This window comes from Peromyscus leucopus, chromosome 16_21 (genome assembly GCF_004664715.2).
Source record: "Peromyscus leucopus breed LL Stock chromosome 16_21, UCI_PerLeu_2.1, whole genome shotgun sequence".
Taxonomy (NCBI): Eukaryota; Metazoa; Chordata; class Mammalia; order Rodentia; family Cricetidae; genus Peromyscus; species Peromyscus leucopus.
The window spans coordinates 61960761-61987699 of NC_051084.1; the positions used below are offsets into that span (position 1 = coordinate 61960761).

General features: G+C 41.4%; 1 protein-coding gene across 4 annotated transcripts in view; it reads left to right on the top strand.

The window, feature by feature from the left end:
• The window catches only part of Pkhd1 (PKHD1 ciliary IPT domain containing fibrocystin/polyductin), a 466475-nt gene that overhangs the window by 87891 nt on the left and 351645 nt on the right, over window positions 1-26939 (top strand). For all 4 annotated transcript variants that reach the window (XM_028868108.2, XM_037199703.1, XM_037199704.1 and 1 more), the window contains 2 exons: window positions 7244-7466; window positions 14709-14859. In XM_028868108.2, coding sequence (XP_028723941.2) covers window positions 7244-7466; window positions 14709-14859 — 374 coding nt within the window. The remainder of the gene's footprint in view (window positions 1-7243; window positions 7467-14708; window positions 14860-26939) is intronic.

A 26939-nucleotide genomic window follows, 5' to 3' on the forward strand; every position in this document is an offset into this window, starting at 1 on the left:
GTATGTAGTGTCTTCCATCTCTTTTGATTAGTTTTGGTTTGAAGTTTATTTTGTTAGATATTAAAATAGCTACCCCGGCTTGTTTCTGAGGTCTATTTGCTTGGAACATCTTTTTTGAACACTTTACCCTGAGGTTATGTCTATCCATGGTATTGAGGTGTGTTTCTTGTATGCAGCAGAAGGATGGATCCTATTTTTATATTTAGTGTGCTGGTCTGTGTCTTTTTATTTGGAAATTGAGTCCACTGATATTGAGAGAGATCAATGGCCAATAACTGTTAATTCCTGTTATTTTGTTGTTGTTGCTGGTGTATGAGTGTGTGTGTGTGTGTGTGTGTGTGTGTGTGTGTGTGTGTGCTTCCCTTCTTTTGGTTTTGCTGGTTGACATTTTTTTTTGTGTTTTCATGGGTGTAATTAACCTCCTTGAGTTGGAGTTTTCCTTCTAGAACCTTCTGTAGGATTGGTTTTGTAGAGAGATATTGTTTAAATATGACTTTATCATGGAATATCTTATTTTGTCCATCTATGGTGATTAAAAAATTTTCTGAGTATAGTAGTCTGGGCTGGAATCTGTGGACTCTTAGATCTGCAGGACATCTGTCTAGGCTCTTCTGATTTTTAGAGTCTCCATTGTGAAGTAAGGATGTAATTCTAATAGGTCTGCCTTTATATGCTACTTGGCCTTTTTCCCTTGCATCTTTTAATATTCTTTCTTTGTTCTGTTATGTTTAGTGTTTTGATTATTATGTGGTGAGGGGACTTTCTTTTCTGGTCCAATCTATTTGGTGTTCTGTATGCTTCTTGTACATTTATATGAATGTCCTACTTTAGGTTAGGAATTTTTCTTCTATGCTTTTGTTGAAAATATTTTCTGGGCTTTTGAGCTGGGCTTCTACTCCATTGACTATTCCTATTATTCTTAGGTTTGGTATTTTTTTAGTGTCCCAGATTTCCTGGACGTGTTGTGTCAGAAATTTTTATATTTAACATTTTCTTTTGTATCCATTTCTTCTACCATATCTTCAATGCCTGAGATTCTCTCTTCTATCTCTTGTATTCTATTAATGAAGCTTGTCTTTGTAGTTCCTGTGCACATTCCTAAATGTTTCATTTCCAGAATTTCTTCAGTTTGTATTTTCTTTATTTCTTCTATTCCTTTTTCAAATCTTGAACAGTTTCATTATTGTTTCTTTCCACTGTTTGTTTCTTCTTACCTCTCTTTAAGGGATTTATTCACTTCCTGCTGTTGTTCATTTGTGTTTTCCTGGCTTTCTTCGAAGGATTTATTCATTTCCTCTGATTGTTTGCATTTTCTAGATGTCTTTAAGGGATTTATTCCTTTCTTCTTAAGAACATCTATCATCTTCGTATAGTTGGTTTTAAGGGCTTTTTCCTGTGCTTCAGCTATGATGGAATATTCAGGGCCTGTAGCATTTAGGATAGCTAGACTCTGGTCTTCTGGCAGTCAGGGCCTGTGGTTGAGCATCATGGGGTCTGCCAGAGTTGGATGGGACACAGATGAGGGCAGAAGGGAGGCCAGGTGGAGATGGTCTGTGATATCCACAGGAGGTGTGGACATGGGGGAGGGAAGGATGCAGCTGTTGTCACAGAACCAGAGATGACCCTGAACATTGGGTCTGGGGGAACAGAGAGAGTGGAGAAGGTCCACAGCAGCCAACATGGTCTTCTGGCAGGTGTGGTCTGTGGTTGAGCAGAGGCTGACTGCCTGGGTTGGGGGCTGGTCCACAGTAACAAGGACAGGAGGGGTGGGGGGTGGGGATGATGGTCTGTGGGATCCACAGGAGGCTTGGACAGCTGGGAGGGTAGGCTGCAGCAAAGGTTCTGCTGCTGAGATGGGGAAGACCCTGAGGATTGGGTCTGGGGGAACAGAGAGAGTCTCTTCAGGTCTTTTCTTTTTAAACTTTCTCATGTACTTATCACGAATTCATGAACTATAGAACTTTTTGGTACTATTTTAAAATATTAAATCTTAACCAGAAGTACAGAGGAAAAAAATCAGGTAAGGGTTCAAGGGTCAGGTAAATTTTGGTATTGTAAGTTTGATAACTCAGATGGGAAAAATTAAGTTAGTATATTATAAGGGGTTTGATTTAGTTTTAGAAATTGACAATCAAGTCTCTGGATTTTTGAAAGGAGCAGTATTGTAATTAAAGGCTGTAACTCTTACCATGGCCACTGGGTGGCACCAAACACTCATCAATTGTGCAAGCACACATTTCTCTTTCTTAAAAAAAAAAAAAAAAAAAAAAAAAAAAAAACCTTTGAAAAAACCCTTATTCTTATGGTCTGTGCGCACCTACTCCAGAATTCCTTACATGGGATCCAGGTGGAGGTGTGGGGAGTCTTTGAACCCTCTGAAGCCGACTAAAGCAAATGCTGTGCGTATAATTGCGTTTTCATTTCTTCCCGTGAAAGTACACCCGTAATAGACATCAAATGGTAAAGGGGTTGTGCGTGAGACACTGTTAAGATTCAGCGATTCTCTTGCTTTATAGGATTGCGTATAACCAGCATCATTGGGAATCTCAATTTCTGTCAGAGGAGCAATCCTCACGCCTGTATCCCAGCCGCCATTCTCAGAGAATCCATCTTTCTGCATTGCTAACACTGGCCTTCTGAACCACCCCAGTGTTAACCAGCCCATGGCCTTTTTTGGAAAGCTGCAGCATGCATGTGTGCTAAGACTGCGGAGTGCGCTTGTGCCCTGCAGCTACTTCTGCAGCATCGCCTGCGGATTTGTTAGAAATGTAAATTCTCGGGATTCATGCCGTCTGAAACTTTCTACATCAACATTTTGATGTTTCTTCTCTGGTCTCCTACATCGTTGTCTAACCGGAAGCTCCAAAACCAGGCAGCTTGTCTTATTTAGCAAGTTCTAGACATGTTGGGGAGCATCATCAATGTCTGCCTATAATTTGGTCCCAGACTTGTTATTGGCATCATAGTGCTTTCTGTTAAATACTCCTCGCCCCCCCCCCCCCCCCCCCCCCCCCCCCCCCCCCCCCCCCCGCCCCTCAGCTGGAAGTTTTCCTGTGTCTTGCCCAGTCCACAGGCTCTCAGACCCAGGTAAACACACAGAGGTTTATATTAATTAAAACTGCTCTGCCATTAACTTCCTACTGACTAGCTCTTACATGTAAACTCAGCTCATTTCTGTTAATCTATATGTTGTCACATGTTCTTGGGCTTTACCTGTGTGCCATTACATGCTGCTTCCTGGACGGTGGACTGGCATCTTCTGACTCAACCTTCCTCTTCCCAGAATTCTTGTCTGCTTATCCTGCCTATACTTCCTGCCAGGCTACTGGCCAATCAGCGTTTTATTAAACTAGTGTACAAAAAGCATGATTCCACATCTCTCTCTCTCTCTCTCTCTCTCTCTCTCTCTCTCTCTCTCTCTCTCTCTCTCCATGTGTTGTGCATGCATGTCTATGGTATATATGCATGTGTTGTGTGACACTATTTCTAGGGAGACATGAACAAATGTCTCCTCACTCAGATGTGGAGCCTATAAAACACCAAGTCAGGATACCATCAAAGTCTAGTTTGGTGAACCAAATGGTTTTATTGGGGTCACTCACAGTGGTGTGGGGGAGGGGTTACTTGCAGCAGGAGACCCTTCAGGGAGCTCAGCTGGTCTCTGCTTCTCCCATGCACCTTCACTGATATGATTTTTCCAGACAGCTCAGCTTATTGGAAGATGTCTCTCAGTAGTTCTACTACTTATATATATATATATGCTCAGGGAAAGAGGAAGCTACTAATCTGGTCAGTTTCAGGGGCTTCCGACATTTTTGAGTAGTTTATTTCCTGAGTTCATGAGCTTGCCTGGAGGATGAGATATTTTATCTCGGAGAAAATTTTTATACAACATTCACATACGTGTTCGTGTATGTGAATCTTGTATCCGTGTGCGTTGAGTGCACGTGTGTACTATGTATGCATGCATTAGCTTATGTGCACTGGCATGTTTATGTACATGCATATGGCAAGCATACTTCTGTGTTTCTAAAATGACTGCAGAGCGAGTCCCTCTTCCTGTTACATGGCCTCTTTCTGCCTCTGCAGTTCTCTGCCTCCCTCTTTTCAGCTGGTCTTTTGTTTGTTTATTTTTTGTTAACTTCTCAAATTTAACAAGGTCACTTTGAATTCTGTCCCTTGGTTTGAAATATTTTCAGTTCGATTTTGCATGATAGAGGGATGTTTCCTATCCCAGATTACAGATAAATGTCTTAGGATGCAAACTTTCCTAATTACAGTTTTGCTTGTTCCAATGCCATGGTACTAATGTGTTTCCTTTTTAGAGAATGATGGGGAATTAAAGATAGAGATGAGAAAAGTTCCCTTGCTGCTTTTGGGATCATCTATCTTTACTCTCACAAATTACACTTCTAGCCAAAGAATATTTTTCCATACGATGGGTGCTAAAACATCCAGTTAGGTGAAATTCATATTTCACTTTTGTTTAAAAATGCTCAAGATCTTTGATCTTCAGGTTTTTTGCAATTCCTTGGATCATGCCAAATGACTTTTTCATGGAAACTTTAACTTTTCCATGAGGCATGAAGAGCTAAAGCGATTAAGGTCACAGAGCTATTTAGCGGCAGAACTTTGAGTAAAACCCATGGATTTTGATCCCCAGCCTTGGGTGCTTTTCATAATCCACCTTGTCAATTTGCATCCACTTAATCACCTATAATGAATTCATTATTTTATAGGTGTTGAGCCTGTTTTTATTTGCCTTGGGGCTTAGGAACTAGAACATTCTCATGTTGTGTCTACCCACATGAGAATCCTACTGTCAGTCATTTTTATTGTAATTGTTCATTCAGAACACGTTCCCAGAGAATGTCCTAGGCGTCAGGTGCTTTAGAATGTAATGGCAGCAATAACAGCATTTGGGTGCGATTGTGTAACTCCAAATCCTGTTGTGTGTACTTACCTCGTGTGGTCCTCACTGCCAGCACTGTGATGAGGGAGGCAATAATAGATTGAATCTAGAAAATCTCGGTAATATTTGTTGGGTACCTGTGAAGACAGGCTAGCTGCAGATGTAGCAGGCCAGAGAGACTTTTCTTTTTTCTCCACTTCAGGATTTTCAGACAGTTCCTGTGAAAACGCTTTGCCAGATATTTGTTCTTCTTGCAGTTAAAGGTTACTGTCACTTTGTGTTATTTTTGTTCTTTGATTGGAGCTAGAGTTTGACTCTGGGGTTTTGGTTGGCCTGCAACTAACTCACTATATAGACCAGGCTGGTCTCAGAGTTACAGATCTATTTGATGTCTTTCTTTCCTGAAATGCTGGGATCATGCCTGCCTTATTGTTGTTTTACATCTCTCCCTTGTCCCAGAGAGAAATGAGACAAAATGCTCACTTTTCTAACTCATGAAATATTACTGGCCATTATAATGCACAGAGAATTCTGTTAAGCAAGAAGTTCTATAAAGAGGGAGAAGTCTAGCCACAAACTTGGAGGTCATAGTAACTTCTAGAGGGCCCCAGAATTCCAGACCAATAGGATGAAGATAAATTTTTGACTATTGAAAAACAGTCACATGACAAGAACAGGAACACCACATGAGTTAAAATTAAACATAAAAATTTCTCAACCTAAAAAGCAATAAAATCTCTCAATTTAAAAGATGATAAAAATGTAAATTCAACCTAAAATGTAATGATAAAAATGTAAATCAAAGCTACAACATGACACGGTGTTCTTCACCAGAAGGAAAAGTCGGAGTCTGATAACTTCAAGTGCCGACAACTGTGTGGAATAGTGAGGACACAAATACACACAGGAGGAATGCAAAAATCGTTTCAGAAAGCAAGATGGCAGCTTCTTTTAAAGTTGACCTTGTACCTATGTTTCTTTTTTTTTTTCTTCATATACATTCATCCTAGCAAAAACTTGGCTCATATCTTTAGCAGAACATATTTGGAACTCTCCAAGAGTTCACTGTTGAAGCAATAGGCTCCTTATAGCCATGTCAGCAGCATATGTGTAGCATCAGTGGAAGCCTATACACAGCAGTTACAGGCGGTGATATGGCACCCAAACATTGGGAATTAGGTGGAAAGAGTAGGTCCAAGAACATTTTGTCGTGTGTTATATCTATAAATGTTCAAAAATGAAAGTCAATAGCCTCTTATTTAGAAATATAAATTTGTTTAATAATATGACTTTTTATTTAAAGTATTTTTATTTCATATGTATGTGTGTCTTACCTGCATGTATGGCTGTGCACTATGCATGTGCCTGGTGCTCATGGAGGCCAGAAGAGGGTGACTGTAGTTATAGATGGTTGTGAGCCATAATGTTCGTGCTGGGAATCAAACATAGATCCTATGGGAGAACAGATAATGCCATGTCTCCAGCCCCAGCATGATTTTTTAAAGTGCCAAGTGGTTATTTATGAGAATGAGTATAGCTGGAGAATGTCTCTCCAGCTCCTGCCAAGTCCTGCCAGTCCCGGAGCCCACTTATAGAATAAACACACAGACTCTTACATTATTTAAACTGCTTGGCCATTAGCTCAGGCCTATCATTGTCTAGCTCTTACTCTTATGTTTAGCCCATTTCTATTAATCTATACTTTGCCATGTGGCTCATGGCTTACTGGTACCTTACATCTTCCCTGTCCTGGCAGCGGCTCCAGGCAGTCTCTCCCTTCCCTTCCTGTTTCCTCAATTCTCCTCTCTGTTATTCCTGCCTATACTTCCTGTCTGGCAATTGGCCAATCAGTGTTTTATTTATATAGAGCGATATCCACAGCAGATGAGGAAGAAAATGAATCCAGAGCAGCAAATTAGTTCAGAAGTATTAGAACTCTTTTAGTCTCTTGCTGTCTGAACAGTCACATCCATTTGATTCATGAGGATTATTTATATTTTACAATATTATTTCTTATAGTCTTCTGCTTTAAAATTATATGTATATATATGTATATATATATATATATATATATATATATTTGTGTGTGTGTGTGTGTGTGTGCACGCACATGTGTGTGCAAGAAGAGGTGTGAAGGCCAGGAGACAATTTCAGTGTCATTCATGAATAATATCATCTACTTTATTTTGAGACAAGGCTGATAAAGCATCCTTTTTTTTAGATGAACTGATAATTTCATTTTCCATGGTCAAATAAAGCATCATTACAGAAATGACATGAGATTTTGAGTTCTTTCCACAGGTTTACCTAAACTTCTGGTGACTTTTCCAGTGTCCTTGGCTTTCCTATGTGATCTGAGGCATGCAGAAGACAGCTGTGAAGCTAGCAGCCACACCTACTTGCAATGTGAGTTGACTGTCACCATAGGGACAAAGAGACTGCCTGGATCCTGGCCTTTCCTCTACCTTTGTGAAGAGAGTTCCCAGTGTCTCTTTGCACCAGATCACCGGGCAGAGCCAGCCTTCCCATCATCGTTCTCAGGCCTCTTCCTCAGGTAGCTCCATCTTTCCTGTCCTCTTTGACTTTCCAACCAGCACATGGCCACTGGGATCCACAGAGCTGGCAAAAAGCACCGGCAGGGTGGATATGTCCTACGGGCCTCCAACTCTTTCAGAGGGGCCGTTCCATCATGGATTCTAGCCAGCCTAAATATCAAAGCATCTCTGTCTTTTTCAAGTGTTCAAGAGAACATCTGAAAAATATGCCCAGTAAACAGCTCACTTTGTTCTTGCTTAGATTTTAATATTTATCTTCCGATCCAAAGCAACATCTGGTGAATGCCAATGGGGAGAAAGATTAGACATTATGAAAAACAGAAGGCTTCCCCCTTTCCTTTTTTCTTTTCTTTCCAAACAGATTCACAAGTATGAAAAAAAATAGTAGAGAAATCTGGCAGATTGCACAATGTTTATTCAAAAGAAGGGGGGTTATGCCCTAGAATTACTGTAGAGCTGGGTATTAGAGGCCATACACTTCCAAGGACCCTGAGTTTTAAAAAGGAAAAAAATATAACAAGCAATACCATGACTGCCTAGATTCAACTCTTTTCTAACAGAATTTTTTAAAATCGAGCATGCTGGTAGCTGTGCATGGCCTTAATTCCTGTCCGCAGTTCAGTTCCTATACAGGCTGATATCTTATCACCAAACATTGCCTTATGTCTTTATTGCTCATCTGGATAGAATGGTTACAACCAACTTTTTAACGAAGACCGATTTCCTCATTAAGATATAAAACCAAACAAGACCAGTTGCCTACAGTGGAGGAAATAGCTAGTTCTTTTCATGGCTGTTTGTCTTTGTGATGTCCTGAGAAGTCTGTCTTTCCACCAGAACTTTCCACCAGAGATTTGTGGCCAGCCAGAGGAAAAGAATGTTTCCGTGGCTGCTGATGCCTTGACGGGTGTGATGTGCTTTGGAAAGCGATAGTGGGAAGTGAGGGTGTAGAAGTTGTAGTCAGGTGCAGCAGGGTCTCAGGATTCACTATCATGTCCACAGATCCTGTTCCACTGATTTGGGGAACTTTATCTGGATATCTTAAATAGTGCTCTTGGATTATTTCATGTTCTTTCTCTTTACTGCCAGAGGTGACTGAAACAATTGTGTCTCAGACCCTGTTACAAATTGTACCCTTACCTATAAGTTTATTTTCAGTGTAAGTGAGAATTTTGCTCAGTATTCTGGCTATTGCAGCATGCCAAAGTGGATGTGATGTATTGAGCTAGAATTCAGAGCTCTTTAACTTAAACACAGTTTATCTTTCATGCTAAAGAGGAGTGGGAAACATACATGGCCTTTGGTGCCTAGTAGGAAAGCAGGTGTGATCTTTGGAAGATAGTTTGCTAAATCACTGATCAAAACTGTAGAATTTTACATACTGAACATCCCAGAAATTCCACTTCTAGGACTTTATTTTAAGAAAGCAGACAGCAGTGTGTGGTATTTACAAAGTTAATAGCTGAAACGAGTTTACTAATACATCCAAATGCCATGGCACTAAGAGACTTAAAAATCATGCTGTAGAGTGTTCAGTAGGAAATGCTTACAAAGTCCTGAAAAATAAAAACCACAGACCCCAAAGAGGTGCTTTTGGTGACTCCTCCTTCTACGTGCATTGTGTTTTTTTTGTACACAATTAGATGCTTGGAAAAACCAAGCTGGAAGGATGTATTCAGAAAGGTCCAAAATCTCTGCCTCTAGGTGGCTATACTGTTGATAGTGTTTATCTTCTTTGTTTAGTTTTTATGTATTTCTCTGTGGAACATATGCTGATTTAACAACTAGATGATACACAGTAAACTCTGCAAGGGACATTAAGGAAATCATGCAGCATATAGCCTGTCCACTTCTTAAAAGGTTCTGTTTGAGAACATAGAGTACTATTTTTCCAGGGTCTTTTCACAGAACCCCCTTCTATTAGATGCTGTATCTCCTTGATAGAACTAATATTGAGCTTTATGTCATTTGGCAAAGGCAGATGTACCTGTGGCAAAACTGTGCCCCGTGTATCAATCTATCCAGCTATCTACAACCACCACCTGCCATTCATCTTTTAGTGAGTACAACTATGGTCTAGGTGCAAGTGTTGTGTCAGGTCTAGTGACTCGATGATAGGACACAAATGTCAACAACCTTAAGAGGTAAAAAGACGGCAGATGTAGTGATCATGTGTGATGACTATTATATACTTATAAAGCATTCAGACTCTTTAGACACCCTGCTTAGAGGAGCATTTCTAGGAAGAGAAGGTGCCACTGTGGAAATTCAGGTAGTGGAGGCAGCAAGGACAAAGTTACCACAGAGTTTTATGACCTGGTCAAAGGCCAGCTCAGCAGAAGCAGAGGGAGAAGAAAGTAAAGTGACTCTAGAGAGAAGAGGAAAGTTCTCTGGGAGATATGGGAAAGCCTTGAAGGGCTCTAGATTTTCTATTAAGTGAGGATGAAGTCCCTGTCCAGTGTCTACAGTGAACGCATGGCAGTATTGGGAGTGCTGGAGCCTGAGGCTCTTGGCTCGCAGTGCACTTCGCATACTGTTGCCTCTCAGCATCTGTGATGAAAGCTTTGGTGGAGATGTGTGTGGGAAGAGAAACCAGAGCTATGCAAAGCAAGTCCTGCTTAAGTGGGGAAAGGAGTTTTTATTACTTAAAGAGCAGGACCTCATTACCAGTTTTCTCTCAGATCCAATGGCATCAACTGAAAGAGCAATAGACAGAGAGTCTAGAATCGTAGGTTCTAGAACTATTATTACAACTGTTTGAACAAACATTTTCACCACATTCCCTTAACTATTTATGTTTATCCTTCTATATCTATAGTCATATCATTATCTATATATTTGTTGATATCTCAGTTTATTTATATACTTTAATTTCTTTTCAAATCTGATCAACTCTACCTCCTCATTCATAAAATTTCTGTGAAAGGAAACATGGACTAATAGTGTTTGCCAAACTTTGAAATTTTGTAAGTGTAAATCTAGTTTTGTTTTTGTTTCTTTGATATTGCCTGCATGGAAGGTCTAGTTCAGGCATCATGGCTTCTCTGCCAATTTTAGCAATGGCCTTTAAATGACCAACAACTCTAGTGAGGTAATCAGAGACAAGTTCAAAGAAAAAAAAAAAAAAGAAAACAAAACTATAAGTCACCAAAAAGGGCGTTAACCTTCCAGAACAGAAGAATCTAAAGAGAGAAGATAATGTGTTGGGAACAGGCAAACTGAAGGAGAGCAGAGTGGCTTGCATCATTTACTCAGAACTTTGCCAGAGAGGCCAATGACAGAAAAGGATGATGGGCAAACATTTTCCCAACTAACTATGGGAAAAACGGAGAGTTATGGGAATTTAGAAAAGTCAGTTTGACATTATCCCTGAGAAAATTGTAGGAAGGATTATTAATTAGATGGTTTATGAGCTTCCAGAAATAAAAGTAGCCGTCTGGGAACCAACTCATATGGAATGTGGTTGTGTCGTCAACCAACTTCATTTCTTTCAGATAGGCTCATAAGTGATTTATGATGTAAACACAGAGCGAGTCCTTCACAAACTAGTCTAAGACTCTGCTCCAGCCCAGCAGCAGAAAAATAAGTAGAAGTAAAGAAGGAGAAAGCAACTTTTGGTTGTTAAGCCCCACAGCGGCTTGACAAGCCTCAGATTGCTTTGAAGTCAGGTTTTTGCAAAATCCGTTTTGATTTTGCATTTGTTTCTATTTCCATATTTTCAAATATTACATAATATTTTAGTTTTCTCTCTTTTTTTTTTGTGCCTGTCCTGGGTCTTGCTCTGTAGACCATGCTGGCCTCAAACTCACAGAGATCTTCCTGCCTCTGCCTCCTGAGTGCTGGGATTAAAGGCGTGCGCCGCCGCCGCCGCCGCCGCCGCCGCCGCCGCCGCCGCCGCCGCCGCCGTCACCACCACCTGGCTGTGCTATTTTTTTTTTTAATAAGAATAAGTGCCGGGCTGTGGTGGCGCACGCCTTTAATCCCAGCACTCGGGAGGCAGAGGCAGGCGGATTTCTGTGAGTTCAAGGCCAGCCTGGGCTACCAAGTGAGTTCCAGGAAAAGGCACAAAGCTACACAGAGAAACCCTGTCTCGAAAAACCAAAAAAAAAAAAAAAAAAAAAAAAAAAAAAAAAGAATAAGTTTATTCTTCAGGAATTTTATAAACATGTACAATGTAATTTGGTTATATCCACCCCAACCCTCTCCAGCTCCCCCTGGAACTCTAATACAAGTCCATCCTGAGTTCACATACTCTTTTTCTCTCCTTTTAAAAATACATGATATCAAATGAAAGTTTATCTCAGTAACTATAATTGTTGAACAAACAATCTTACTATCTGCCAAATATAGTCCTAAAATGCCATACTCAATGGATCTAAAGATAGCTGCAAGACAAAAACCCACAATTATAAAAGGGTCACCTCTCAAAAACTGAAAAAAAATGCATTTGTTCTTTGGAATATGGAAGCAGGCAAACAAGTGGGATGTCCCATTACATTTGATGGACTAAAAAGGAACATGAGATTTTCGTCTCGGAACAGCCAAACACTTCCTACGCAGAAGTCTCAGTCATCCAGCTTAGAGTAGAGCCAAATTATACTTCTTTTCTTTTCGAAATAGATAAACCACTAAGCCCAATTGGTGCTAACCATCCATGTATAGGTGTGGGGTCATCCAAGGAAACCCAGGCAATGCTCCAACAGCCACACCTTCCTCAGTGAGCAATGTCCAATAGCTGCTCAGCTGGGGGTGGGTCTTTAGGGGCCCTTTCCCTATCCCTGCTGGATTTTGACTGGCTTTATCTTGTGCAGACAGCCACATTTCCCACGAGTTCTTATGTGTCATGGCCATGTCAAGTCCACCAGAAAGCATTTCACAGCTCTCTTCTTCATCCTCTACTTCTTACAGTCATTCTATCCCCTCTTCTGGGATGTTCCCTGAACCATGGGTGGAGGGAGGTTGGTATAAATGACTCACTTATAGATGAGTACTGAGACACATTTATTCTCAGCACTTTGGCAAGTTATGAGTCTCTGAACTAACCACTCACTACCCTCTATGAGCAATGTTGAGAGCAATACAAATCACTGCAAATAAAAAAGGGTTAGAAGGCAGTTTGACAACTTAACCATTTTCAAAACAACAGTATGTTCCCTACTAAGACCCATGACCTCCCCAGACATGGGCTTTTGACCAGGTCTATTTTTTGTTGTTTTGGAACTGATGCTACATTACTTTTCTGTGAATCTTGCAGAGTGACTGGCGTTCTAGGAACAAATGGCGTTTATTTACCCCCACAGCTCCATTCGCCTTCTGTATGGAGGTTTAACTAGTGAGACAATGGTGTGTGATTTACAATGTATTTGAAACATGGGTTCAAATCAGTGAAGTGAAAAACTTAGAGTTGAATGTGGATTCCAACATTTCGACAATAACATGACTAACATCACTGCTACCCAAATGAGAGCAAGCATTATATTTATTGGCCACTTACTGTATACTAGGTTTTGTTCTAGTCATTCAGCACGATTCATAGTACTCTGTTCTCTACCACCTCTATAAAGACAGGGGCGAGATTGTTAGTATTTTACAAAAGGGAAAACAAAGTTTGGTGAGTGTTGTCTCCAGTATCTTATCTATGGTAAGGATCTGTACCAGCTATTCCAATATAACTGACCTGCTTCCACACTTTTGTACGATAAGGCTGCCCCAAGCCTTTGTTGAATATATACAACACAGTGAAACCTCAAGTCACCATAGTGCTGATGCTTTGAGATCCGTACCATCTTCAAGTAAACATCAGGCATGCGAAAGTACACAGTGTTAGGAGCCATGGGTAGTACATTTCTGATGCAAAGAAAACAGAACTTCAGTGGTTAGTCTAAAGTCTGTGTTAACTCTGGATGGTGTGATGTTAAAATACTGTTGATACTCCATAGGTCTAGAACATGGTGGTTATGGAAGTCATGTCTTTGCTAGGCAAATACAGTCATCATTTCTAGCAAATTGTCTGAGAAACCATTTTGATGTTGATTTCAAGAAAGAAGCTAGAGTTTGACATGATTTATAGTCTCTCTGTCGGTGACCTTTGTCCTTCCTGCTGCTCCTTTTGACCCTCCTGTGGGATCTGCCATCTTCCTGGCCGATGTTAAGTCAGCGCCTGCAAATCTGAGGGACCCAGCGTAGGAAGCACAACACCCCATTTCTGATTTTGACACTGAATAAATTTGTGTTTGGCTTTATGTAAATCCCCCCAATCTCTTTGGGTTACTTACTTCGTACTTCTGCCTAATTCACAGGCTGAAACGAGACCTTGCATATAAAATTGTAGGAAAGTATGAAACATCATGCATTATTATTGCTAATAATCTTTGAGTTAGTTGCAACAATGCCTAAAGCCAGGATTATTCTTGAATAAATATCACACCTGTTGGGGAAACTACTATCCATACTTCCACCTTCTCTACTGCATATTTTTAGACTCTCTCTAAATCCGTGTAGCTGTTCTTCATTGGAAATCCAGTCTGCCTTCTCTTTTTTAAAGCGAAAGGACTTTGTAAAGTGAATGTCTGGGATGTAACTGGTACATATATCGAATCTCCTTAGTCTGGGCTGTTAAGTAAGTTTAATTAATTTACTAAGTTAATGTTCTACTGCTAGCAACAGAGCCTCATTGCCATCAGCTGGGGAGAGGGAATTGAAAGTCTAAATGAGCTCATTTTTTCACAGTTGGAATTAGGGACCAGTTAGCCAGTTGTGAGGGTTTTCCAATTTCTCCATCTGCCCTGGAGGGATTCAGGCAATTCTCTCCCCCAACACTAAGTGTGAGTAAGATCAGGAAGAGGTACAGGGATAAGAGAAAAAAAAAAAAAAAAGGCCCAAACAAAATAAAGAAACTCAGCTCAGGTTTTGCTTCCATTTTTAGCACTGAAAGTGCTGTCTGGGAGCTGCTTGTTAGGTGGGGTTTGGAGAGCATCTGCTCATGTGCCTAATTTGGAAAAGAAGAAAGGCCTCAGTGAAGGATATTTAACTGTGTGCGTTTTCATTGCTGGGTGAGCAGATAAAGGAAAAACAAATAAACAATAAAAGAATGGAAACAAAATTACAGAAATTTGCAAAATTTGACAAATGGTGGCCTCTAGTTGCCACAAGCTAATGGCTTGCAATGATTAATAAGAGTAAAAATAATTGCATTTCATTAAGATTGATGACACCCCATTTAACCTCCCCTCTTGTTTCAGCCCTAAAGTGGAAAGAGATGAAGTTCTCATCTATAATAGCTCCTGTAACATTACCATGGAAACTGAGGCAGAGATGGAGTGCGAGACGCCTAATCAGCCAATTATCGCCAAGATTACTGAAATACAGAAAAGCCGGGGCCAGAACACTCAGGTATAATCAAATCTCTTTTACAGACTGATTCAAATGGCTTAAATTAAATTTGTAATATTGTGTACATTAAAAAAAAAAAACAATTTAGTCCAAATGGCAGCGATATATAATATTAAATGCTCTCAAACTTTGAGGGGCTGATCCAGTGCTTAGCATCTGAATTCATAGTTAACTATGGTTAATCATATATTTTCTCCAAAACAAATGAATCCTGCCTGGCCTCTGTGAGGGTGAATTCTGAATAGATAACCTCTGCAGCATTCTGTCCTGTTTTCTGCATGCATGTTAGAAAGGGGGTCCCTGTGTTTTATTTCTTAATAAACCAAATAGCCAACAATTTAACCAGCCACTTCTGGAAGACTTCCAAATCACTCAGCCATCTTCAGCTTGCAGGACAACAGTGTTGCCTGTCTCTCTGGTTCAGTTCTGTTCTATGGGGAAGGAGTGTGAACATCAGCCTCGGTGGAGATTCCTGGGAAGTTAGGAACAAGAAGGGCCAGAGGCCGTTTGGTTTGGCCTCTCCATTTCAGTGTATCCCATACAAACCATCTGAACCACTCCCTCCAAGTGGCTCTTCTGATGCTGTGTTATTTAAGTCCCCAGTGAGAGATTCCACAGCCTCCCAAGGGAATTTTCGAGAACTGAAATCAGAGGCTAAGAGTTCTTTGGAAATGTATCAGATAATCTCTTACAACTCCCCAGGCTTCTCACTGTACACAGACCCAAAATAATATTTATTGAGCACCTACTCCCTTAGGTGCCTTTCTTTTTATGAAAGCAATCCTGAGGTCATCTTGTCTTTGTCTCTTTTATTTGGTACAAACATTTATTAAGTGCCTATTACATGTCACACAGTATTCTAGCTCCTTTTGTGTATGCTGTTTGATCCACCCCATCCCAATCCAAATCTCTACCTCTTTGGCTTGTGGTAAATATTTCTGTGTGAGTTTTGTATTTCTGCCGAAAATGTGTTGTTTTGCACAGTCTGTTTTCTGCCCTTCCTAAACTGAGCCCTGTCTGTCCCCAGTCCCAGGGGCCTCTGTGTTCTTTTTCTCCCATGTCCAGTCTTCCCACTCCCCCAAACCCTCCTAGCAGGTGGTTCCCCAGTGTCCTCACTTCCTGCCTTTCAATCCACAGCTCACACTGGCTTCTCATTTCCACATCCTCTGTCCTATAATTTCAGGTTCCACTTCACTCTTCTGCCAGGTGGGACTGTAGGGGACACCCAGCATCGTTAAGCCTCCCTCAATCTTACTTTTTAAGATATTTTTTCCTGACAGTTTCATATGTGTATATGTGCATTTAAGTTGTTTTCATGCCCTTTGACCTCTCTCCTATCCCTTCCCTTGCTGATAAAACGTTCCTCTTTCCAACATGTCCCCCTCTTCTTTCATGCCCCCTCTTTTTGCATGTGACCATTGAGATTGATTTACATTTTGTGCATGGCCCTGGGTAGGATGTTATTTACTGGAGCATGAACAACTAGTCAGTGGCTACACCACTGAAGAAAACGACACCTTCAATGACTGTCCCGAACCATTAACTATCAGTTGTCCTTGATGGAGGGAAAGAGTCTCATGAGACGTTCCTTATCCATCGTGAAATATTGAGGGGCTCAAGCTTGCGCAAGTAACCATACCTTCAAGGACTTAATGAGTACAATAGCTGTGCCACGTCCAGAGATATCATTTTTTGACACATCCCTATCCCCTGCCTCTTACATGCTCCCGCCACTCTACCTTCTGCAAAGGTCTCTGAGCCTCGATAGCGAAGTCTTGTTTTGTGACAAACCCTACCTCTATGCTTATTCTCAGCACCAGCTTCATGTCTCCATTTCCACTGCCCTGGCCTCACTTTCAGTCTGAATGGGCAACCGTCTAGCATTCTTGGAACATCAGCATAAGCAAATTCTGGGCAAAAGATCCAAGAGGAAGGTTATCACATTGGTTAAGTGTCTGAGCTTTAGAGCTCTACTACGAGATTTGAATACACTACTCATCTCAAGGGAATTATTTACCCTACCTGTGCCTCAGTTTTCTTATCTGTACAGTGGGGATAATAATAGTAGCCATCTGATCAGGCTACAGTGAACCTAACTACATGTAAGACACTGGAAACTGCATCACACACACAGAGCAGAGGTCCAGTGTTAGCAGTGACAGGGCAAGAAAATGGTATTGGATTACTTATCACAGTGTTTAATGCTTTAACCAGATAATTTTACTTTTTAGATTTCATTAAGGTTTTTTTTTTAACATTTCAGAGTCTAATTTTGAGATTTGAGGCATCTTTAGATGCTTCATTTATTTTAAGCAATGAATATGTATTGAGTTCTAAACATCTTCAAATTCCTCTGCTGTGCTTTTAAAAAGATAGGAAAACATTATGAAAGGATGTCCTCACCATTAAGGGATAGCTGGGAAGTGAGGTAAGGGAGAAGGTAAGACTCACAAGAGGGTACCTAGAGTTGATTCATCCTAGTTCAGTGGTGCTTTGGGTATCACCCAAACTAGTGTTTCAGAGAAGAATCAGCTATGATTCATAAGGATGAAAGACGTGGTAAAGATCACATAGTCTGGTATTTGACATCACAGTTGTGGAGCCATAAGTCACTGTGGAGAAAGTAAGCCCTTTGCTCTTTAGGAACTGGGCTAGGGGAGAATGAGGGCATGTCTCAAAAACCTACCAGGCTAACGCTATGTGTGGGAAACTCCATTCCTATATGTCACAGCTGTGGCTGCCACATGTGGTAGTGGTGATGATCGAGTCATAGTTTTAAATAGTCTACTTTGAGCAGAGCCCTTGCAAGTAGCTAGGAAGACATGTGGAAGAAAGTTATGGCAGAATCCTCAGAATCTGAGGTCCATGTTAGCCTCAGCAGCAACTGATCAAAAAGAGTCAGGGATACAATTTTTATCTATTGACTGTATTTATGTATAGGGAGTCTGGTGATATCTACGCAGCTTGAGTGGGCATACAGTTGTCCAGGACCCAGGAAAATGTAGTTCTAGGTAATGGAAAAGTTGTTAACCCTAGATTCTATTCTCTGGTGGAGTGGCTTGGTTTGCTTTGGGAAGTGGGTATCATGAAGTCCACAATTAACTTAGTAGACATAGAGTTGATTTATAACCCAGGCCATTATGATCTGAGAGGAGAAGGTCCCCAGTAATTTTCCTACCCATGTAAGAATATGTGGTTTCTCTACTTTGACCTTGGGGTCTTTGTCTGAGCTTAGATTTGGAGACCCACAGTACAGGCAGACACTTAACTGGGACAATTAGAATAGATAGTTAGCAGCAGAAGGTCCCCAAAGTCAGATGAACTTGTTAATGTTGGCTCTCTCTCTCTTGCTGTGTGCATATAGGTATGAGGATATTTATATGTTTATGAATATATTCCTTTATCAAGATATTTAGGAGCATTCTATGCATGATTTATAATGTGAATTTTATGAAGACCTATGGTATTAGCATAACTTGTCTTTGGAACATTTTAATTCCATAGTTTTCCGAAGGGCTGACACCTCCCTTCATACCTTCATCCTGGAAAGAGTAGTCTGTGCCACTGTCGCAGTGTGTGTGTGTGTGTGTGTGTGTGTGTGTGTGTGTGTGTGTACCAAGTGTTGAGCTTTGTGGTTGTCAAGATGAAGTCTTAACAGGGGAACACGAACCAAAGAGGGATTGTTTGTCGGGGGACAGCAGATGGATTTGGTCCATTGTATATGCAGGGCTGGTGTTCAACTCGAGCAAGCCTGAGGCAACTGTAGAACTCCATGACAAGCGCAGAGAAAGGAAGGATGCGGAAAGCAGCTTCTCTTCATTTCTGCCTCCAGGAAATTCTGCCAAGTTCATCCCACTCATTCAGTTGTTTATCCCGGCAGTTTTAGGGTGGTTCCTTGAAAAGGCTTCTCTAAGAGGAAGTTGTTTCTAATATTTCTATTTTTCTACTTCTAAGTAGAAAAATAATCAGAAGCAATGCTTTTAAACTTCTCTGGGAAATGCCCTTTGAATCCAGAAACTTGTATCTACTAAAATATTATTTGGTATGAGGATAAAGTAAATATATATAATTTGGTATGAGACTATAATGAAAGTATGCAAAATTCAGAAAATTTACCCTCTTCATGCTTTCTCTGAAAGGTGATTTGAGAAACTGAAAAATGAATCCAAGAAAATATGACATGACATGACTTACAAATAACAATAATGAACAGAAAAATGAGAAACACAGAAGGAGCAACGTAAAAGTTGTTGACAGTATGTCTCTGGACTTAATATAGTTGTTTCATTGTACATATGCGTGTGTTTGTATGTATGTACATGTGCATGTAAAAGTCAGAGGTCAAACTCATGTGGTTTCCTTCAGGTGCTGTCTATCCTTTTCAAACATGGCCTCTCTCACTGGCCTGAGCTAAGAAAGTTCTGTTGGGTGGCCAGAAAGCCCTGCGGATGGGCCTGCCTCCCCCTCACTGGAGCTTGGATATCAAGCCCTTGCTACCATGGCCACCTTTGGTTTTTGCTTTTTGTTTTTATTTTTTATTTTTTTTATTTTTTGAGGCAGGGTTTCTCTGTGTAGCCCTGGCTGACCTGGAACTCACTCTGTAGACCCATTTGGACTTCAACTCAGAGATCCGCTTCTGCCTTCTAAGTGCTAGGATCAAAGGTGTGCACGGCAACCATCCAGTATCCCACTTGTGTTTACATGGATTTTAGTGATCAAACCTGGATCCTCCTGCTTGCATGGCAAGAATTTTATTCAAAGAGCTATTTCTCTAGTTCTTTACCATGGTTTTGAAGAATGGTTCTTACTGAAAGAAACAGTGACATCCTTCAAGTAGCTATAATGAGAAAGAAAGAAAGAAAAAAAAAAGAAGCGTATGTCCCTTCTTTGAAGAAATGAGACAAAGCTCAGTATATGACAATGGAAAGTTGGTTGGAGATTGGCATATGATGTAACAAAGTGGAGGGAATATTCACAAAGGAGAATTCTGATTTAAAAAAAAGAAGACAGATCACCCTTTAGAATCTCAAAACTTTGAATTTGGAGACAGTTAGATACCAGGAATTGAGCACAAGTGTCTTAGGGTTTCTATTGCTGTGAAGAGACACCATGACCTTGGCAACTCTTATAAAGGAAAACATTTAATTGGGTGGCTTCCGGTTTCAGTGTTCAGTCCATTATCATCATGGCGGGACATGGAGGCATGCAGGCAGACAGGGTGCTGGGGAAGGAGCTGAGAGTGGAGAAGGAGCTATGTCTGGATCCTGCAGGCAACAGGAAGTGAACTGAGACACTGGGTGTGGCTTGAGCATATATGAGACCTCAAAGCCCACCGCCAAGGTTACATACTTCATCCAACAAGGCCACACCTACTCCTAATAGTGCCACCCACCATGAGCTTATGGGGGCCAATTACATTCCAACTAGCACAACAAGATAAGACATTATTAGTGACTTTACTCAGTGCTGTGACCAAGGACACGAAGCAAGGTAAAGAAGAAAGTGTTTACAGTCTGAGGGGTTATACAGTCCATCATAGTGAGAAGTGGTGGGGATAGGATTGTGAAGTAGCAGCACATTGGGTAAGAGAGCAGAGCGCACAGAAGCACAGCCAGGCTACAAAACCTCACGGTAGAGGCTTTACAAGTTTCCGAAACCATCTGTGGATCAAGCGTGAGAACAAACGTGAGCCTCTGGAGACATTTCACATTCTAACCACAACAGACGGGATATAGGGGTTGCCTGATATCTACTAAGGGAAGTGGTATCCCTGAGAAACACTATCCCTATTTTCTCTTAACTGTTGTAACAGCTATTGAAACCTCACCCTCCAAGAAGCAGGCCCATGATTTCAGCAGAAAATATACTAGTAAGGGATTGTGTTCTCAAACATAACTGAAAGGGGGGTAGATAGGTTGTTTTTCTTTAAGGAGAAGTCAGTTCTATAATCCCCCACTAAATCCAGTCCTCCAGCCAACCCTGGCATCTTGGCACATCAAATTGTACTCTCAGAAGTAGGGATGCTTCTACGGAGAGATTAAAACAGAGTGAAGACCCACAGATACCACATTTGGAAGCCTCATGACATCCACTTAACACTCAGGTTTTTCTTTTTCTGGATTTTTTATTATTTTATGTGTATGAGTGTTTTGCCTGCATGTACATCTGTGCACCACATGCATGCCTAGTGCCCAAGGAGGTGGTGAACCTCCATGTGGTTGCTGGTACTCAAACCTGCCTGGGTCTTTTGCAACAAGTGCTCTTAACCACTGAGCCAATTAAAAGTTCATCATTAAGTAACGATTTAGCAGACTTATGGTTTGGGCCAAAAGAGTACTAAGTTTCAGATTTCCTCCCGTGCTATGTGCAAGTATAAAGCTAGTCAAAATACATCTCAGGAATAGGCGAAGAGATGACAGATGCATGTTCCCAATGAGGAAGGCAACAGACAAGGACCATGACTTTTTTGTTGGGAAGCACTGCTCAAAATATAGTGCAAGGTATGAGTATCCTCCAGGATACAGTGTCACTGGCTGGAACATCAAGAGATCGGAGTCCAAGGCTGATAATGGTGGTGGAGATTATAGGGGAGGGTGTCAGAGAGGAAGGGCCTTGCCCAAAACGGAGCACCAGAAATCTGTGTGGGACTTTATAGCTTTAGCACTCAGGTAGTGAGATCTTTCAAACAACAGTTGCTGAGATGTTTGTAGTGAGTTGAGGCGCCAATGTGCTGGATCAGTAAAATGCTGGGTGATTTCAAATGGTGACCAGGAAGACTGAAGAGATGTCAGTCAGCTTTCTTTTACAGACTACAAAATACCTCAGTGTTTGGCTGGTTAAATCACTACCCCTACCCCCCATTTTTTTTGTGTGTGTAGTTGTGTGGGTGCTTGTTTGTGTGTATATGGCTGTGTGGGTTGGATGCATGTAGAGATGAGTATATGTGTATGTGGAGACCTGAAGTTAACATTAGGTGTCTACCTCAGTCACTCTCTATTTGCTGAGCATCTGTTTCTAACTGACCCTGAAGCTCACCAATTCCAGCTAGTTCAGCTAGCCAGCTTGTCCATAGGATTCCCTCTCCTTGTCTCCTGAGTGCTGGGACTTACAGGTGGCCACCACACCTGCCCAGCTTTTCCGGGGGTTCTGGGGATTGAGTTCTGATCCTCACATAAAGGCATTGCCTGCTGAGCTGCCCCCGAACCTTAAACTCTTCATTTGTAAGTTTATTTGGGCTTCTCAGTACATTTCTACCTTACGATACTTATTTCCTTAAAACCGAAGGATTTTTTTTTTTATCTTCTGATATCCCATAGTACTTAATCATACTTGTGGGATTTATCTCTTCTGGATATTTAAGTTGTGTGCATTAATTTTAATATTCTATCTCCCAGCTAGACAATAAAAGGCACTGACAGTGAGCTCTATTTGAGATTCCTTTTTGAGGACTGAATAGGTGAAGGCAAATGCTTGGTCTGGACTACTAATCAGAAAGCAAACCACATTGCTTAATTGAATCCCCACTTATTTAAGGAGAATATCCTAGAAAATTCCCACAATTCAGTGGTGACAGCATTCAGCTTTTCCTTTACACTGTGTATAGTTATCCTGAAACAGATTTGAAAAATCTCTAATCAATTTCGTTTGTCCCATAACAGGAATCCAAAAAACAGCTTTCCCCTTTATTTCATTTTGTTTTGTGGCTCCTTTTCACTTTATTTCCCCTTTACTCTTTCTCTTCTGTCTTTCCCCCCTCCTTCCTTTTTCTCCCTTCTCCCACTCTCCTACACCGTCCCTCGCCTCATTTTCCCATCTCCTCTCCCCTCCTCCCCTCCTCTTCCTTCTCTCCTCCTTTTGGATCTACCTCTTTTCCTCGCTGTCTTGTGTTTGCAGACAGAAAGTGTGGGATGCAGGGTTGAACTAGTTCTTAGAGCAGGTACACAGGAGATGCAGGCACTTGGAGGCTCCCTAGCTGACCTGTATGAAACCTGACTCCCTTGTGTCTGCCTTTCCTCTGTGCAGTGCGGGTCCTAATACATGGCAGCTATCTACTGCCAGGAGACAGACATTTCACCTCAGAAAGGGTTGATCTCCTTAGGATAATTAGGCAGGCAGCAGAGTCAAGTAAGCTGAAAAGTGAACAGGGTTCCTGGGGCCTGACTTCTAATTCTAGCACTGTCTGTGACTGTGACTGAGGCAGCTCACTTAACCTTTCAATCAATTAGCGGAACTTGACACCCGGGTTTGGAGGAAGACAATACATATAAAAGTGGAACAGTCAGGGAATCCTAAATGTCCAACGTGGCATTGTGATATGGCGCCTATGACCTTGGGCCCTGGGAGAAAGCTAGATTTGTTTATTATATAGCTTTGGGCACATTTCCTTAGCCTGTTCACTCTTGTTTCCCAAGGTTGTCAGGATTAAGTAACAGCTACAGAGCCTCTAACAGTGTCTTATTCATAGGTAGCCTCCAAATGTGCTGTTTTTATTGTCTTTTGAACACACGAGACACACATCTGGAAGCAAATAGATTTGTGCATGTTTGGAAAATTGTTGTTGGGGTTAGGATGTTATTTTTTTTCTTACTCTGGGGACATCGCACCTATAACCAGCTGTGTTAAAGTGACTATGCTTTGTCATTGATTCAAACGTAAGGTCTTGTGTGCTCCTTTATCATGCCCCTCTTTTCAGAAGAATAAATCTGGGGAATATTTAGCCTGATTTCCGTCTTTAACTCACCTCCATAAGCCTCTTGTACCTTTCTTCTCTGCCAGAGAAATTTAGCGTTGACTGAGTTTGTGACATCAGTCCACTTCAGCTGTTAGGGGTACATTAAATATTAGGGTTACATGTAACATACATGAACAGCGATTGAGGCAGCAGTTTCAATGGCCATTTGTTATGTTGTAGCCACAAAGGACATCGTTATTTCTAGTTACTGTGTATCCTTGAGTAAATTATGACATCACTATATGGGAGTTTGGTCCCAGGTAAAGTGCTCTTAATCACTACCTTAAAATTAAGTTTCTGCCCTCAGTGGAAAACAAAGCTCGAGGCTTATGAAAATGACAGTACTAGTGACAGGCAGGGGCCGTGTCCCGGAAGAGGAGGGTTATTTGTGTGTAGAATTAGGTTGGGCTAGTTTCTGTGAAACCTGTAAACAGAGGTGACCAGTAAGATGTCAGTTAGCCATGTGGTGGTGGTGCATGCTTTTAATGCCAGCACTTAGGAGGCAGAGCCTGGCAGATCTCTATGAAGTTGAGGCTAGCCTGGTCTACAGAGCAAACCCCAGGCCAGGCACCAAAGCAACACAGAGAAACCCTGTATGGAAAAACAAAACAAAACAAAACAAAACAAAACAAAACAAAACAAAACAAAACAAAAATGTTATCCATTGTGTGAATGGCTGCTAACTTGTTCTTGATTGTGAATTTGGTTCCATCTGATTTTTGGACTAATTCTTCTGGTGTAATCCAGTCTCAAGGGAATTGAACTAATCGAGGTGAAGGTCCTATTTCCACTGTAGGCTCATTAGGTTACTGTCTCCCTGCTGTCTTCCCAGACTCCGACTTTGGCTGCTGTGTACACAGGGTAGCTTGTCCCCGAGCACTGGAGATCTGTCCCCAGGCTCTTTCTCCCATCTTCTGTAGGTGTGCTGGGCTTCCAGATGCTTGTTGCTGTGCCCGGCTTCACGTGGGTTCTGAGGACCAGAACGCAGGTCCTCAGGCTTGCCTGGCAAACTCCCTACCCACTGAGCCATCTCCCTGGCCCCATGCTGGCTGACTGAATGAGAGAATGGGCTTAACCTGTATCAGCATATGGAAGGTGGTGGATTGTTCTGACCCAGAGAGTTGTGAACATAGCAAAAAATTTTTATCTTGTCAGCTTTGTATGAGCAAGAAGTAAACAATTGGGGCTGGAGCGAGGGTTCAGGAGTGAAGTGTGCTCACTGCTCTTGTGAATTTCACATCACACATCCTGGTGTCACTCATCTACGTGCCCCCTTGCTTCCACCCTCTGCCCTCACAACCTCCTCCCCAAACAAAATTTAAAAGTAAAACCAACCCCCCCCAAAAAAAACAAAACAAAACCAACCAACCAAACAAAAACCCTCCAAAAAAGAAAACAAAACAAAATGAACAAACAAACAAACAAAAACTCTTGGCATGTGACATGGAAGCTGTGCTGTGGCTCAGTGAGTCACACAGTGTATAGTTCATACATCTCTACTTGAAGTGTTCACTGCAGTGAGTCATTGGTCTGGTGTGAGGCCCCTGGCTTCTGCTACACCATGGACTCTGGTAAGTGTGCTCACTGCTCTTCTGGAGGACTGGAGTTTGTTCTTAGCACCCACACAGCAATTCCCAGCTGCCTGTAACTCTACTTCCAGGGGATCCAGTGCCCTCTTCTGTCCTCCTCAGGCTCCTGAACTGTCATGATATATGTAAAGCCCACTCATACACACACACACACACACACACACACACACACACACACACACACACACACCAAAACAAAACACAACAACAGCAAGTCTTTAAGAAACAAAGCGATTACTCACTGAAGATGTGGGGTTATTTCTTACTAGACATGATCTACTGAATATGTGCCTTGTTCCACAAGCAGTTTTTGTAGCCTAATGGGCAGTTCACTAGGTTCTATGTGATATCTCTGATTTCTTTTTTTCTGAGTCTACATGGACTCAGAATCCAGTGATTCTGGATGGCAAATGTGACAAGTAACCCTGTAAGAAGGAAGCATTTGGTAGACATGATGGAATGATGTGCTTTCATGGAGGAAGCTGGGCATTCTCCTCTGTTTATGGGTCCCGTGTTTCTGTTCTCATTTGCAATCCCTACCTGCTTAAGATGTTCTGTGGAATTTTCTAGTGCTGAGAAGTAATCGCTCTTTGATGTATTGTCACAAACAGTAGGGTTAGGTGGGGATTTGTGACTATTCTGGCATTTCTCTCTTGGGTCTCTTTTTATTTCCTCTTAGGAAATATCACAGAATATTAAGCATTATATATGGACAATATATTCCAATGTAGCATATGTTTATATCTACAATTTATACTATATTCACATGAATACCCACAGCTCATTATAATCTACAGATATTTTCTATATACTCTTGCTTTCTATTTTTCCTCATTGAACTTTACTTTAAAAATATTAATGGTGTCTTTAGTGAAGGGCTGGGGTGATGGCTTAGTCAGGAAGTGCTTGTCCTGCAGGCACAAGTATTAAGTACAGTGTGAGAGCCTGTGTAAAAAAGCAGGTGTGGTAGTGAGTGCTTGTAATCCCAGTATTGGGGAAGAACAGACTGATACATCCCTGAGGAAATCACTAGTCTACTTGTTGAGCTCCAAACCAGTGAAAGCCTCTATCTAAAAAAAAAAAAAAAAAAAAATTAGGCAGAAGGTGTTTCCGGAGAATGACACTGGAGCTGTTCTCTGGCCTCTTTGTGTATGCGCACGCATATGAATGTGCCCCACCACACAGTGTATGCCTGCACACATGAACGTGCACACACACACACACACACACACACACACACACACACACACACGTCATTATTAAGACTGCAAAAACAGAAGGAAAACAATTCAAGTGGACTTAAACACAGGGAGAGTATCTTGGCTCGCAGAATGGGAGAATTTAGAGTCATTGGAATGGCATGATTCAGCAGCTTGTGTTTCTTTCTGAGTCTGCTTCTTAGGGTCATAGACGGTTTTTATGGTTCCCAGGATGACTTGCTTTCCAATTCAGGTTACACGGCAATTAAAGGGTCTTTCTTGGCACAGTTAGAGAGGAGGGGAGATTCTTTCCCATATATATCACTATGTCTACTTAAGTCTGCTCAACACTAAGTTGTTTGATCATAGTGCTCTGTGATCAGACTATTGACTTTGTTGTTCAGTTTTAGCCAGTGTGTGTCCACTGTGACCCTTGACGTAAACCTACTCCCATCTCAAATGTCTAAGAAAATGGGGTCACTGGTGCCTGGAAGGGAAATCTTGAGGGTGTTGTTGAATGAGGAGCTTGAAAGAAGAAGTTGAGTAGTCCAAACATGCTTG